General features: G+C 33.2%; 1 protein-coding gene across 7 annotated transcripts in view; it reads left to right on the top strand.

Moving 5' to 3' along the window:
* SOX5 (SRY-box transcription factor 5) overlaps nt 1-17,404 on the top strand; it is a 1,007,084-nt gene that overhangs the window by 614,745 nt on the left and 374,935 nt on the right. For 6 of the 7 annotated variants that reach the window (XM_069489787.1, XM_069489790.1, XM_069489788.1 and 3 more), the window contains one exon: nt 16,453-16,684. In XM_069489787.1, the coding sequence (XP_069345888.1) occupies nt 16,454-16,684 (231 nt within the window). In that variant the 5' untranslated portion in view covers nt 16,453. The remainder of the gene's footprint in view (nt 1-16,452; nt 16,685-17,404) is intronic. The other variant, XM_069489789.1, reaches the window with a different exon arrangement.

Below are 17,404 nucleotides of genomic sequence, written 5' to 3'. Positions count from 1 at the left end.
AATAGAAAAGTACACAGATTGGAGAAGGAATCCCATTTTACCCCAATCTAGAAAAGGATAATCCCTTTAGGTCATTGACAGGAGAGTGTGAAGCCTTGCACTGCAGCTGCAGCAGTCTTTGGATAAATAGAGGATTTAATAATGTTCAAATATTTGTCCCAACCTCAAAGGACATCCTGAAATAGAACTAACTTTACAGATGATACAGCTCTCTCCATATAGGTCTGGTGGCTCTTGCCCAGGGATTTCCTTGGGTATTTAATATGTTTCGCTGACTCTTTAACCAATGTGGTTATGGTAGCTATCTTTGTGGGGATTTGGCTTCATTCCTTTATAAATAATGTCAACATAGTGTGCAAGAATGACAAACTTGAAAATAGGAAATGCGTATTTAAATCTCTGGAAAATCTTCCCCATGGTTTGATGTTTTTGGACACATGAGAACTAGGATTTTGAAAGGATTAATTAGCTCAGCCTAAACTTTCCTTTAAATTTCAGAATCATCTCACAGTTGCTACACAGTCTGAGTGTGCACTTAGCCAGCTCCGTTTGAAATACGTATTGTACGACAAACAACATTCTTTAAAATGCAAGATATATACCCTAGATTTCAGCACTCATTCTACCTTAATTATATATGCTTTACTATCTTTTAAAGTAATGTATCATTTTCTAGCGTCCTTAGCATAAATAACTATCTTGAAATCAAAAGCTGTTGATAATATTTTGGTAAAAAGTAATCCAAAGCAAGTTTAATACATCCATTAAAAATGATTTCAGGGAACTGTGTGTGGATGGTGTCATGGAGAGGAAACCAGTATTTTAAGAAGTCTGTAAGTGATGGTGCCTCCATAAGCTTGCCAGCAACAAAACAAGTCCAAAAAACAACAACAATAACAAAAAAAAAAAAAAAAAAAAGGAGGAGGGAAGGAGTGGTTGGGGAGAATTCAGTTCCTTTTGGAACACAAAGTTCTTTCAGTTGTGGGGGTTAGGAATGGGGGTGTTTGGGTAGTGGAAAAAAAATGTTCTAGCATGTGGTAATGAGGTTAAAAAAAAAAAGAAAACAGGAATGGGTGATTACTTTTCTCCATCAAGGCTTCTTTATTCTCATAAGCTCAGACAGTGGTCAGCATGTTAGACACCCCTCCCTGTTTTATCCATCCCTTAACTATGTTCTTTGACAGGACTGGTTTATACAGCTGGGCCTTTGTTAAGCTTTGGGGAAAACAGTAGAGAACAGGAGAAAAGATGGCAGACAGAGTACCTATAAAATGGTAAATGGTAAACACCGTATCGAAGTGCAAGATTCCAGCTTGCAGGTTTTGCTTTTGTTTGAATAGTTTTTCTTTTACAGATTTGTGAAGTGAACACCTTTAAGATGTTTAATTTTTGTACTGACAGATTTTGTGGTGATATGGGCAAATTGATTGTGTTAAACAGTAAAATTTCTTATCAGCTATGCTTTAAAAAACAATGGGAATGATTTCACTTATATCAGCATCTGAAATTATAATCTCAAATTAGATATTTCTGTTATAGTGACAGCATTTTAGAAAATAGCTACATTGTGTGTGCTAAGCCTTAGAACCAATTGAAAAGAGAAAGCATGTACAAAAGCTATTTATTTCAAAAGGTTTATCTATATGACATACTTTTAAAATGTAAACAAATACGAACTTAATAGTGACATTACTGTTAGCCGTGTTTAAAAACTAGTGCAAACCTTGTACTGAGATCTTTTTGTGTGTTTATACTTGTCATACCTTTGCACGAGTTTGATGATTTTCTTCTCTACAGAATATGCCATACCCTTTGAATTTTTATTTCACGAGCAGGAAACTGGTAGCCTTTCAGTTACTACTGAACTGTTCCTACCCATTTATAGAAAAGAGCTAACATTCTTAACTTGTCCACAGTGGCAGTATGAACCATGCTTTTAAACTTTTTTTTTTCTAAAAACAACAGGGAATGTGCTAAAACCAGAAAGATTAATGGTGAAAGAAGATAAACAGTTAAGACATAAAATGAGTTTAGAGGTCAAGCTAGAAAAATATGAAAGCTTATGGATTTAATTCATATTCATCCAAGCAAAGGAGCTTTGGCATGAAAGGAGCCAATGAAGAGGCTCAGTATTCTTATAACATCAACCATAGCTGCATCCCGCTGTTTTGGAGTTTGGGTTGATAGATGCTCATTGTCTTTGGCACTGCACCCTTACTTTTGGACTTTTCATGATTATGATGACAAATTCTTCATTTTTTCCGTGAAGTTGAGAAAATTTATGTTTGTCTAGTATGCCCATCTCTCACATCAGAAGCTGTTGTTCTAGGAAAGATTTGTGCACTGTGTATATGTTCCTTGCTGTCTATTTTGAATATAACAAATATTTTCTACTTTGTACATTTTTCAACAGCTGCTGTAGAAACAGGCTGCAATGAAGTCTACATGGGGTGTGAAAAGAAAAAGTGATCCCCCTAAATTGACTAGAATTTAGCAATGTATAAACTACCCTTTGTCAGGGTTATTTGGATTCCAGAGAGGGTAGGGGGTCATAATATTGCTCTTCATTGGACTACTTAGACAGTTCTCAACAAATCTGATGCTGATGTTCAGTGTTCCTGTTAGCTGTGAGCCTCCTTGCTCATTTCTGCTAGAGGGGAAAACATTCTCTAGAGGTTTGCTTTAGACAGCTTAACTTGCTTGATTTCACAATGACCTTTGAAAACAAAAGAAGTTAAAACTAGACTGGTTACTTAATTATTTTTGTCATCATTATTAGATCTTAAATAAATTAAACATGCCACAGATTTTATTTCAAGACATACACCATGCTAAGAATAAGTCACTTTTGATTATGGAATAATTTGGTATTTATTTAGACTTAGTAATGTGGGAAGGGAGTGAGCAGGAGTGGGGATGGGCACTTTAAGAGGAAGCTCAGATAAGGAGATAGGGAAAGAGGCTCAAAATGAGTACTTAAAGATAATTATTTTGGAAAATAAAGTTTTATTTCCTATTTGCATTTCTACCATTATAGAACTATGAAGTCCTGAAAGGGTCAAAATGACCAAGTCATTAAAACAAGTGAAATGATATTTTTACAGAGGATTTAATGTCGTTAATCCTAAATAGATTTTTTTTTTACTCAAAACTAACTTTTTTGCATATGCACCTCACCTAATCAGTGATGTTCATAAAAAAAATCCATCTTCTTTCACTATCAATATGATGAATATGGTGAACTATTTTTATAAGTTACTATAAAAGTACCCACATATACATGCATTTGTGAATATATGTAGACATTAATATATTCTCATGAGGATACCATAAAAAATTGACTGGAATTATTAAGAGATTAGTACTACTCACTGTAGTAGTAATATTTAGGAATTACATATCATTTAGCTTTCCTTTTCATGGGTTAAACTGGGAGGAGTTTTTGCTGCTACTTTATTTTTTCCTTTATTATACACAAAAATTTCAGCCAAATAGTTTTGAATTATATAGTCAATGAAAGTTGTTATCATCAGATTATGTTTAAATTAAGGTGATGTGGTCCAATCCTTAATAGGATTGAATAAAAAAAGAAAAGAATATTAATACCATTAACATATCATTAGATAGTATATTTTCTCTCTCTTCCTAGTCCTCCTTCTCCTCTTCCTTCTCCTCCTCTTTCTTTATTTTTTCTTCCTCTCTTTCTCTCCCCACCTTTTTCTCCCCAGACACACATGGTTGCATATTTACACAAGATACAGGTACCTTCCAAACTTCCCTGACAGATTCATTCAAGGATAGAGCAATATAAACTGAATTAATTTCTTTTACACTAGCAATTATTCTGATAGAGAGCAGAAAAGATTGTCCCTGTTGCAAGGATTCTACAGATAGTTTTAAAAGATATCTTATTAGAGATTTTGAGACTAGATAAACATTGCATATAATATTTGTTCAGTGTCTATCTTGCTGTTTATGATCTGAAATTTATACATGTGGCCATCACATGTCTCAGAAAAAACCAGAAGGCTTCTTCTGATTTTATACTTTATTTCCTGAACACAAAAGCATACAATTCCTTGTTAATCAATTTGTTAATCAATTTTCTGAACTTTCAGGTCAGAAAAAATGGGTACGTACATTAAATACAGGGCTTAAGATCTTTTTTATATTTTTGATACTTTATATTATTAATAAAAGATTTTTTTACAACATATATTACAGGAGAGAGTTTTTAGTGATCCCTAGATTCTTCCTTCCAATCCTCTGTCTGTCCCCAGAAATGGGGTCTGTGGCTACTCTGTACTCAGCTTTCAGACACACGAGGAGCCGAGCATCTGGGGAAACTCAGGAGGTGAGCACTTTCACGCTGACTCAGAGACCAGCCGTATGACTCCAGTCTGGCGCTGTCACGCCTGGTTATGGAAAGGCAAGAACAATGCCTCCCTTGAGAAGGGGAAAAAGTCTAGTGTAGTCACAATTTTGATGTAAAATTTAAATCATCCCTCCACATCCTGTGGACTTAGAGCTGTCAGAAAGGCAAAACCCATGCTCAAATGGAAAAAGCTTTTTATTTCCTTAAAAAGTATACTCTCTCTAACTATAAATAATAAGTTCTAAAATCACAGATCTTAATGCTCGATTATTTCAAGTAATGGATAGATAATTAGAACAAAAGGGCTTTGACTTTTTTAACCTGTGGATAGCTAAAGGTTAAACTTTTTTTCTGTTTGTGATTAATGACAAATGTGTAACAATCCATGAATAAAATAATTCACAGCACATTGTTATTTATGGATTTGCATTGTTTTCTCCCAAACTCATGCATTTGGTCAGTTTACCTACAACTTAAATTTCTCTTCAACATTTAAGTCTTAATCATTTCTATTATGTTATCTTCAAGATGACTTGGTTTGTTAAATTTAGTATATTTGATGATTAGAGAGATTCTGTAATCAAATGTTTAATAACTCAAATATAAATGTTTCCATTTTTTGAGATAAGAAAATAAAATTATTGCAATTTTTAATGATTCAAATAATGGTAAAGTTAGGCTGTTTTCTAAGTAGAAAGTGCTTATTGCCATATTTTCTTATAAACCATGAGAAAAGTTTTGATAACTTTTTTCAAAACAATGTAGAATTCTTTTAAAACATTTTTACTAGCTCCTTTCTTTAGGAAAGTGACTTTGTATTTAGGAGTCATAAACGTTCTCCTAAACTAGTTTTCCTTCAGTTTTGTCAGATTTATCATAATGAACTCTAATAATTTTTCTAAGTATTAGAACATTATATTAATAGAATTATTCCAGTAGAGTTTAATTAAATATTCTTTCTACCTTTTTATTTATCAGGAATGCTACTGTTTTAGGCACAAGTGTGGATTAATTTTAAAATAACATAATAAAACATAAAGATAAGACGTTTCAGCTGGCAGATATACTTGTTTGAATAAATTTTAGCTTTATAGCCTAGCTATTACATTACTCATAATTAAGCAACCTTATTAGATAATTTTCTGGGTAGTCTTCAGCCAATAAGACAGTCTAATTTTGGAGCAAAAGTTTAATGATTTACAATTATTAGTGAAACAGTAAGAGAAGACAGCAGCAAAGAAAGAATTGAATTTTGAATTCTAAATCATTATAGGATGAAATTTGGCTGCCATAAACTATTTTTAAATGCTTATCTTGCTTGTTTAGAAAACAAAACAAAAAGAGATATTTTAAAGTTAATTCTGTTATTTACTTTAGATATATTAATTCAAGCACCTCTGAAATATCCTGTGTCCAACTAATAAAGAAACACTCATTTCTTTCAGATACTTAGTATTTCTGAGTCTTTCCTTATTTATCTTGTTTTTTAAAAAATATTTATTTATTTATTTTCTTTTTCCCAGTATTTAAGAGTTTTTATTTATTTATTTTAGAATATTATGGGCATACATTTTTGTTACCTGACTTACTTTTGTACAGTTTGAGTCAAAGTTACGTGTGTCCATCACCCAGATAATGTGCATTATAGGTGTGAATTTACCCATCCCATCCTCCCCGCCCCTACCTGCTTGATTTTTGTTGAATTTTACTGCCATATTTACACATTAGTGTTGATCATTTAGTTCCAATTTAAGGTTGAGCACATGTGGTGTTTGTTTTTCCATTCTTGCAATACTTCACTTAGGAGGGTGGTCTCCATTTCCATCCAGGTTATTACAAAAGGTGTTCACCATTTTTTATGGCTGAGTAGTACTCCATGGTATTACATATACCACATTTTATTAATCCACTTATGTACTGATGGACACTTGGGTTGTTTCCACATCTGTGTGATTGTGAATTTTGCTGCTATAAACGTTTGAGTGCAAGTGTCTTTTTGATAAAATGACTTTTTTTCCCTTTGGGTAAATACCCAGTAGTGGGATTGCTGGATCAAGTGGTAGGTCTACTTTCAGTACTTTGAGGAATCTCCATACTATATTCCATAGAGGTTGAACTAGTTTGCAATCTCACCAACAGTGTATAACTGTTCCTTTCTGTTTGCATCCACACGTGCATCGGCTGTTTTGGGACTTTTTGATAAAAGCCATTCTCACTGGTGTTAGGTGGTATCTCATTGTGGTTTTTATTTGCCTTTCTTTGATGATTAGTGATGTTTAGCATTTTTTCTTATGCTTATTGGCCATTAGTCTATCTTCTTTTGAAAAGATTCTGTTCATGTCTTTTTCCCACTTTTTAATAGGGTCGTTTGATTTTTTTTCTTGCTGATTGTCTTGAATTCTTTGTAGATTCTGGTTATTAGCCCTTTATCAGATGTATAGCATGTGACTATTTTCTCCCATTCTGTATAGTGTCTGTTTGCTCTGTTGATTGTTTCCTTGGCTGTGCAGAAGCTTTTTAATTGAATTAAGTCCCATTTATTTATTTTTCTTGTTGCTGTGATTGCCTTTGGGGTCTTCTTCATAAATTCTTTGCTTAGGCCAATATCTAGAACAGTTTTTCCAACATTTTCTTCTAGAAGTCTTTTGGCTTCATGTCTTAGATTTAAATCTGTTATCCATCTTAAAATTAACTTTTGTGAGTGGTGAGAGATATTGATCTGGCACGACACAAAAATAGTGGCATAGACCAATGGAACACAGCAGAGAACCCAGATATAAAACCGTCTACATATTGCCATCTGATCTTCCTTATCTATCCTTAATTTCACATTTTTTTCCTTTTCATTTTCACCATTTCTTGGGGGAACTCTGTACCTTTTCATTTTTTTTTTTTTTTTTGGCTCTTTTTATCCTGTCTTCCATCTCTGACTTTGGTGGAATGGAAGAAGCTGAGTGAAGCCATTTGGTAAGAGCAGTGATGCTAGCAAAAAGAAGGGCAAAAAGATGGTGAAGAAGTTAAAACTGGTGCCGTTCGTGTCAGAAGGAAGGAATAGTATAATGAAGTGCTTGATCTCAATGCAGAGAACATCTCAGAAAGTAAACATATAACAGGATAAACACAGGGAACAACCTTGCTAAAGGTCCCTTTAAAAGTTGTTGGTGACCACATTTCTAATGACACAGTTTTAGATATAGTTTAAACTTTTGTAATGTATAATAAAATATTTTGCATAAACTCAGATTATCTTTCAAAACAATAATAATTTAATAAGTAGCTATAGCTCGAAAACTATTCTTGCTTTTGTATGTACATGTTATGGTAAATTTTGTTGATCCCTACTCTGGTGAAATATATAGTAAGGATTACAGAGAAGTTCAGTCTTATTTATTGCTCTGTGTTGTCTGTTTTTATATTTCTATGAAAGCTGTGTTTCTACTTTCATTTATATCTTATGCCAGGACCTGATGAACTTGTTCATGCCTCTAAATAACAATATAATGAATGAGGTCTTTGTATGTGGGAAGCAACGGGTAGAGAAGTATGGAGATTGGCATGTTCTATATCAGAAACTGATGGCAAAGAGGAATTGAGAAAAGAGAAGAAAAATGGTGTAAAAGTTTGAAAGACTACATGTTTACCATAAATAAATTTTCTTTTTGAAAGACTTCGGAATATTATATATGACAGATTTGGTTATAAAATTTACATGGAATGCTTGCAGAGTAAACACAAAGCTAACTCTTACCTTAGGAAAATAAAGATGTTCAAAACATGTACAAGGGAAAAGGAAAGCATGAACCATAAGATACAAATAATTATAATTGAAATTCATAGATAATAGTTATGAAACTGATATTCTTTTCTTTGATAAAGTGACATGCTAACTTTGTGTAATTCTATTTATATATCAAGTAGAAGTGTTGGTTATTTCATTTATTTGAAGTAAAATTTTTCCATTCAAGCTTAAGGTCTGTTTTGATTCCTCAGATAGGTAACATTCTATTGTAACAAAATCGTTAATATACAGTGAAGTTAAATTTCTAATGTGGATTAGACTTCTCACAGAAGGAACCAGACAATTAAACGTAAATGTCCTGATCAAATAACTCTTGCTACTAGAAAAACGTAAGGCACATAACGTCCAGAAATATAATATCCTCCTTGGATTGCCAATTTTTATTTTATTTTGCATATCCATATGCATGTTCCCTGAAGAAGATTCATCCTTTTAAATATTTTCCGTTGTTTTTAAAATGTGTTCTGCTATGCTTAAAACTTAACATGAGAGAATGAACATAAAAAACAAGTATTTGGGAGAGCAATAAATGAAACTCGTAAGTTAAATAAACGTCATGGTCTAGAATTTAGAAGTTAGTATTCAGAATGTTTAATTTTGTACAACTGTTACAAGAGTAATTATGATTCTTCTCTTATCACTTTAACCTCACCTCACCTGTCTTCTTTGCTCGATCCTCTTTGTCCACTGGTCTTTTAATGGTGGATGGACAGCAAAATTTAGGTCTCCCCCACCACCCCCCGACCTCCACTCTATTTTCTTATCATTTTTCTCTTGAAGAGATAATTCTATTCTTGAGCTGCTGTGTGGTATAGTGCAAAGACCAGGTAGTGTAACAAAAGATATTTAACCACTCTATAACTTAGTTTTCTCTTTTCTAAAATAAGAATAATGATAATACTGACTCAGAATATTTTAGAGGCAATCAGTGAGAAATAATTACAATTATTGCTTAACTCTTTTCTTGTGTTTAAAAGACTACATACGCTACGTTAGTTACTTCCACAGAAGTCCTGCATTTTCTGATTATCTATTATTTGTAGTTCTTTTTTAAAATCCTGCCACCAACAAAGACTTCTTTCTAAAATCGAATTTCATATTTTCTTTCAAATTGGCCTTCTTTCTAATGTATATGTTTCTCTTATAAGCACTATTGTTCCCTAAATTATACAGTCAAGTAATATCTTTATCTTTGAATTTATCTCACCCGCTAATACCTCTTCTTTAGTTCTTACCTTCAACTTTCTATCAGTTACCTAACTTCTGCAAATTTTTCTTCCTAAACTAATATTTTGATTATGTTACTCTGTTGCTCACAAACTGTCATCAGTTCTCCTCTGCCTTCAGTATAAATTTTGTCATTTTGGTGTAACTATTCAAGTTGGTAAGACTTTAACCAGATCTGTATAATCTGGTCCTTACCTTTTATCTTTACCTGCCTTTACTCCTAAAATCTACTCCATTATCCAAACCATTATTCTCACTGTCCTAGATCATTCTGTAAATTGCTTTGATTTATGAATCTCATTTCTCCTATTTGGGAGCTTCTTCCCTCTGTGTCTGATTCATCCCTCATTACCCTGTTGAATTCTTGTATTTTTCAGGAAGCATTCTCTGATTATTTTAGTGAGGCATCATCTCTCTATTATCTATATACCATTGTATTCATATTGATAAAAGTCCTTACAGTATTCTTTCTTGATTTGTTAATTATGTTGCTATCTACCTGACACATGGTGTTTTTCATTAAGTATTTTTCCACTACCGGATGAATGGATGAGTGGGTATATGTCCTCTATTTCCATCTAAACTATAACTTCCTTAAAAGTAAATCTTAAGGGTTGTTATATCTAAGTTGTGTGCTTTTTTCATAACATAAAAATAATTTGCCTGGCACAAAATAGAGACTATTTCAATACATTAGTTTATTCATAGAAAAAACCACATTGAGTGCCAACTATGTGCTAGGAATTGTGTAGCCAGATAATTGATTGTATCTCATTTAGCATAGAGGATCAGAATATTTGGGGGAAAATGCAGAGGAGTTCGGAGAGATCTTTATCATACAGTCATATTTTTAGCATTAATCTAGGCAACATAAAGTGAAGTGGTCAAAAATGGACGTGTACTTACAAAATCTTATTAAGTGAAAGACATGTTGCATGTCATGGGAATTCAAGAAATTAAAAATACTTTTTGTTCCAGGTGCTTGTATTGTAGTTTTAGTGCATATACTAATAAAAAGAAAAAAATTAAACAATGGAATAAAGGGTACAGGTTATAATGTTATTGTTTCACATGAGCTACTCACAAAAGTGGCTTATTTTGTTTGAGGTTGGGCAAAGTTGCTTCAGCCATGGTGGTAAGACGGCAACACTGTCGAAAAGAACTACAATTTGAGTTTGCTGCTTTTAGATTTTTTTTTTTTGTAATTTTAATATATAAATGCAAGCCTTAGATAAATAATATTATCCTTCCAGAAGAATTGCCAGTAGAAGGCACTGCTTCCTAGGACTTTAATTTATCTCTGGATTATCTAGTCAAAGGTTAAAATAGAGAAAGAAAGAAACTTAAAAGGAGACTACTGTATAAGGAAAGCAATCTCTATTTTGAGTCTTCTATTTTATATTGTACCATATACAGAATCCGTTGACTTTGTACCATATACAGAATTCCTTTGACTTTGCACATGTCATTTTCAAGAATAATTATAACGAACATAGCCTAAGCAGAGTTTTTTTTTTTAAATTTAAGGCAGTAAGTAGGTGATATCTTAATAATAGGTCTATTATAAATTAACTATGTAGAGTTTTTTTGTAAAGTTACTTAACTTGTAGTCTTTTACTTACACATTTTAAATAGAACTATAATATTTTTCACAAGTTCTTTAAAAACATAATTAAACAGGGCTTGCCAATTTCTTTACATTGAAATTATTAAAAAGAAGGATAGTGTTATTACTGAACTGGATTTCCTTTTTTCTGATAATAGTAAGACATACTTCAAGCATAACTGTTCATAAGATTAGATCTTGCAGCTATCCATAGCTAGAGTATAGTCAGAGGGCTGCTGGTTTTAGTTGGTAGCTATTCATTTAACAGATATTTATTAAAAGATTATTATGTTCGGGAAGTAGTCTAAGTACTGGGCAAGTAGCTATGAACAACAATAAAGTATGCCTACTTGGATTGTGTATTATAGTGGGAGAGACAGATAATAAACAAAGAGATACGTATAAAATATGTCAGGTGATAAAGGCTATGAACAAAACAGAGTAAGGAGTAAAAAAGGAATGAGGTTCAGGTTTAGGGAGATGAAGGAAGGCCTTACTGAGGAAATAAAATTTGAGCAAAACAACTGAATTAAGAGAGGGAACAAGGCAAGTATATATCTGGAATAGGAGGATTTTAGATTGAGAAAATGCCAACTGTGAAAGCAATATGTTGAAATCAGTGATATATTCTTTAATAGTTTCCATTTGCTGCTATAACATATTACCACACATTTAGTAGCTTAAACAATATAGATGTATTCCTTCACAGTTTTGGAGATCAGAAGTATGAAAATCAAGGTGTGGCAAGGCCGCATTCCTTCTAGAGGATCTAAGGGAGACTCTGTTTCTTTGCCTTTTCTGGCTTCTAGATGCTGTCTGTATTCCTCCTCAGCTCATGGCCTCGTCCTCCATCTTGAAAGCCAGTAGGATAGTATTGTCCACTGTCTCTCTGTCTCTGACTCTTCTGCCTCCTCCTCTTGTAAGGATCTTTATTATTACTTTAAAACCACCAAAAATATTCAGAAAAATCTCCCTATTTTAGGATTCTTAATCCCACCTGCACAGTCCTTTTTGCCATGTAAGGTATTAGCACACAGACACTTTGGTTAAGGGGACATTCTTCTGACAACCACAAATGGTTTGCAACATTAACTGCATATTAGAATCACTGGAGAGCTTTAAAAAATTCTAATACCCAGTCTGCCCTCCAGAGCCAATAACATCAGAATTTCTAGGAGTGAGACCCAGGCATCTGTATTTTTACAACTTCTCCAGGTAATTCCAATGTGCAACCAAAGGTTGAGAACCACTGGTTTAGTTTTCTGTTGCAGTCTCACACCCTTTACAATATCTTTAAATTTGCTATACATGTCTGAACACATTTGGGGATATCCTCCTTGTGGAGTGTTTATAGTGCACATGGAGAGCCTTTAGTCAATAGCAAAAGACCACAGTAGTTTTAAAAGTACTATCACATATTGACCCGAGTAGCCTGATTATGCAGAAAGCTACAGGGGAAAGGAAAGGAAAGGCAACTCCTTGTAAAACCATGTTGCTCCTACAAGGGAGGATGTTTCTTATCTATTTTGTTCATGTAACTCAGTAAATCCAGGAGTGTTCTAGAGTAGAGTTGGGATTTGATCTATAATTCTTCAATCTCCTCCATTTCCTAAAGGAAGCTTGATATTATACTTTCTACAAGTATTTCTACATCTTTGCTTTTACCATTACTTGCTGTGTTAAATTCCCTCTCCGTTTATCCCAAGGCTTTCATTTGTTCTTCTTTTCCCTTACAAGCCACTAGTCAACCATTCTGTGAAGCATTCAAGAATCCTCTGGCCCTCATGAAGCCTTCAGGTGCTTGACTATAATGTCATTTGGCCCTTAGACTGAACTGTCACCTTTCATTATTATACTTCCTTTTATTTAAAATCTTCTCAACCAGTTCATAAGTTTCTTTAAGCACAGGCCATGAATTACATTTTTCATTCCCATTAGTTGGAGTGTCTTACATGTAGTAGGTGGTCAGCAAATAGTTGTGGATTTGGAAGATTCCTTCTTGCCCTGGGATTAAATGTCAGTCCTTTCAAAAGGTTTTCTTGACCACACACAAAGCAGAGTTAAAGACCACTGTTATGTCATCATAGCTCTGCCAGGCAGTTTCACATTGGATTATATTTGTCTTTTTCATGTCAGTTTCTTTGAAGTCTCAGTTTTGTTCATTAGTAAGCCTAACACTTAACCATAGGAATGACAAAAATAATCTCTGAATAAATACTTAAGCGCATACACCAGCCTAGATCCTCAAATTATTCCAAGGTATCCTCGCACTGCAACACAGCCATGTGGTGTAAACCCTGTAGTGTAAGCTACACATCTCAGAGGAACAATGTATGGAAATTTGTGGTGCCTTCTGAATGCCTATGAAATTAAAGAGACTTTTCTCTGTCCAAGATGAAACCCTTTGGTAGATGAACAAAAACTCAGGAATCTACTGTTATTGGTGATTTTGTTATCAATATCTTTAGAAGTACTATGAGTCATAATAAATATGGATAATATGACCAACAGATTGCGTTCTATGTAATTTGTTACATATTTCACTTTTTCTGACTTAGCCTATTATTTATACATAATTGTCATTTTTATTGTAGTAATTTAACAAATCTTTAAGAAATCTGTTACCTGAAATATATTAAAAATACTTTAAAGTCCAACACATTAAGAACATTCTATAGCACTCTGACAGTGAAATTGAAATAGACATGAAATATATGATATTTTAGGAACAGTTGCCTTCTGGCACCATGACTCTTTTATATTCAGTATTTTAGACCCTAAACCTTTTGCTCCATAGAATGTTATAGAGAGAGAATGCTTACCCAGTTGTATATAAAGTTAATTTAGATATTGAAATGAGCATAAGTTTTGAAAAGAGTATCAATATTTTATCTCTCTACCTTATCTATCTTATGTCTCCTTTTGGACTTTCAGTTTTCATAATTGATATTCATAATGATATTAATACTAGTAAAAATCAACAGAAAAGTCATGGATCTTAAAGTCATAGAATTGTATTAACTTAGGAAAGGCCAGCTGATTTTGCTTTCTGTTTTAATAACCCAGAGACTGGCTCTTGCCTGGAGTTTTCAGACACTAAGAGACTGCATTATGAGGCTGAGGCAGACATCAGAATACCAACGTATTAATTCCAGTAAGAATGATAATGCCCCCACAGACCACAAATACTAGGGTTTGTGTAACAAAGACATAATCTCCTTGTAGTCAAGCTACATGTGAAACCAAGAAATAATTAAAAGTTTCTCTATTAATTTACCCTGATAAATCACTTGACAAAGACCTTAAATATTTCAAGTCTGTTCTGTTTGCAGATTCTTTATATGGGAATCAGAAGCTTGTTTGCAGAACATGGAATCAGAACAGTGGGAGTTAAATTAGTATTCAGGGGTTATTATTTATAGTAATATATCAATTTGGTTATCTGTATGGTCTTGCCAATGAAACTAGAACTATTCTAACTCTCTGAACTCCAGCCTTTCACATCTTTTCCCATACTTAGAATATACTTGGAATAGACCTTGGTAAAGGATTGGAAATAGTTAAAAATACTTGAAATGTGAAGGCCAGGTCTACTTCTTTAGACAGTGCTCACATGGTAGCTGCTAATATTTCCTCTTCTTTATCTGTTTCTTTGGCTGATCAACATCCCTACTATTAATATTTAAAAAAGCACTTATTAATACATTTGATTGATTAACTGTTAAGTATTGCTGGCCAGGGAGCATTTCTCTATTGGGAGCCTTTGCATTTTACATAGATTTTACAGTTAAACTCTTAGAAGGCGATCTGCTTTCCTCATGCTGGAGTTTTTTTGTTTTTGTTTTTTGAGGATGGGTGGGTCACACTGTTTTTAAAGTTTGTAAAATAAATAAGGGCTATATTTATTGAATGTCTCCTCTGTTTTAAATACTATTTTTCATATGATACACAGTCCATGTTCAAAAAGATTTGTAAGGTTGATATTACATCTCACTTTAAAGATGAGTAAATTAAGATTGAGAAAGTAAGTCTCACCGCTAATAAGTGGCAGCATCAGTGTTTTAATCTGTATTTGTCTGATTCCAAAGCCCTTATTTCCTTGTACTGTCCTATTATTTTTTAATAGAGTACCTTCAGTACTTAAATACATTTTTCTTTTGAAACTTCTAACATTAAAAATAGTATCATTCAACAATGATCAGAGGCATTTCTCTGGGGAACACATTTTAAATTAAAAAATCATTTATTTATATGTAAATAAATAAATATATGAAGGAAGTGGTACGGTTATTAGTAAATACTTTCCTGCCTCCCATCTCACTGGAATAGAATAAGAATGAATGATTCTGTAACTTTCTCTTTGTTTGTTGAACAAAAAATACAACTTTTTCAAGGTCAGATTAAGTTGTAAATACTACAAGAGAGTTTTTTAAATTAAGCATTTTAATTCAATTCCATTTCTATGTAAAACTTTTAATGAAAGGAAAAGGAGGTTTCTATTTAAAATATTTGTCACATAATTTTAACTTCTGATAATATTCTGAAACAGAGTCAAGTACACATAAAATGTTTTATTCTTGTTCATTTATCTAAACCCATTTTCATATAGGCCTTAGCTCATCAAAAAAAAATCCCTCTTTAGATTTTTCTTTTATTTAAGTATTCTAAGGAGTAAATAAGCCTGAGAATTATTCATATCTAAATCATTCATAGAATTGTGAAAATAGAAATGAAATCTTTTTATATTCTAGCCTTTTTATTATTTTGTAACTTTGATATTATAACTAAATGCCAAAATTGGGTGATTTGGTGAGGTGAGGGCAAGAAAATTCTCAAATATTTCAAGATTAACAGTGATTGTAAAATTTATTCAATCCTTAATAAGCTTTCAACAAATATCAAACTTTTTGTCAGTTGCTCTGAATATTTGCTTATAACCAATACTTCTACGTTTCACAATAATCTTACTTTTAAGAAATGCAAATTTGTTTTAATGGCAATCATTTATTTGGCTTATTTTTTGATGAAAGAAATTTTAGTTATTTCTTTTCTTTTAAACTGCCAACAGTATTTGCTATTCATAGATGTTTTGTCTTCAATAAAGTCTATCAGAGTGAAAAAACTAGATGGGTATTTTTCTTTCCTTTAAGATGGAATGGTCTTTCATTATGCAGTGTTCTTAGGTGAATTCTCTTGTTTAAGAAGCCAGAATACAAGAGAGTGCTATATTAGTGTATTATTCTCACAACAAACAAGCACTGTTCTGTTGCTACCTGCTTGGCCATTGTTTCTGATTGTGTGTGCTTTGCAGTGGTATTTGGATGGTTTCCTGCTCTCTGCTAGCACAAAAAGGCATTTCTGTTACAATGGCCCCTAACCACACAATGACGGCATTAAGGATTTATGTGGAGGTTTCATTATTTTCTCCTCTTTTGTTCCTTCCAGGATGTCTTCCAAGCGACCAGCCTCTCCGTATGGGGAAGCAGATGGAGAGGTAGCCATGGTGACAAGCAGACAGAAAGTGGAAGAAGAGGAGAGTGACGGGCTCCCAGCCTTTCACCTTCCCTTGCATGTGAGTTTTCCCAACAAACCTCACTCTGAGGAATTTCAGCCAGTTTCTCTGCTGACGCAAGAGACTTGTGGCCATAGGACTCCCACTTCTCAGCACAATACAATGGTAGGTTTCTCATGGTCTATTGTGCCTACACTCACTTTTTGACCAGTCTACTCCTCTAATAGTTTGGCTTTCATCCTTTGCTTTATAATTATCATTTACTTAATAGCCATACACAAGATTCACTCCTGGCATCTTAGAATTCTTTATAAGTAAATTTGTTCCAACAGGGAGGATAAGATTTTTTGTTTGTTTGTTTGTTTTTGTTTTTCAAGAATTCCTGCTTTTGAGATGCTTACAGTTTAGAGGGGAAAAAACCCACACAAAATGTAAGAATAATATTAAAGTAAGATATTTAAAATTAGTCAGTGTGAAAGTTCGATGTCATATACTTTCTAATAAAAGGTTTTTCCAGATAGAGTTACAATGAGCATATTTTGAACATTCCACCGTGATAAATCATTGTTTTTCCTTTTTTGCTTTGCTCAGATTAGATCCTAGTATTCCATGCAGTACTTGGAATTTTGTAGAAGAATATATTTCATAGAAACTATATTTTCTAGTATGACTACACTCTTTTCTAACTCTATCACATTCACACTGTTGTTTTGATAATTCAATAATTCCCAGTTGCTTCCTATTCTAGAAAATGCAACTCAGGGTAATTCCTCTGGCCTCTCTGAGGTCTGGAACACTGCAAAAGATTAGGAAACTGAGCTTCATGGGTAAGGGGAGAGAAGGCAGCACAGCATCTTTGGCTGAGGCTTAAATAGCACGCACAAA

This window comes from Eulemur rufifrons, chromosome 16, assembly GCF_041146395.1.
Source record: "Eulemur rufifrons isolate Redbay chromosome 16, OSU_ERuf_1, whole genome shotgun sequence".
NCBI classification, from domain to species: domain Eukaryota; kingdom Metazoa; phylum Chordata; class Mammalia; order Primates; family Lemuridae; genus Eulemur; species Eulemur rufifrons.
This window is presented reverse-complemented; position numbering and strand designations above follow the sequence as displayed.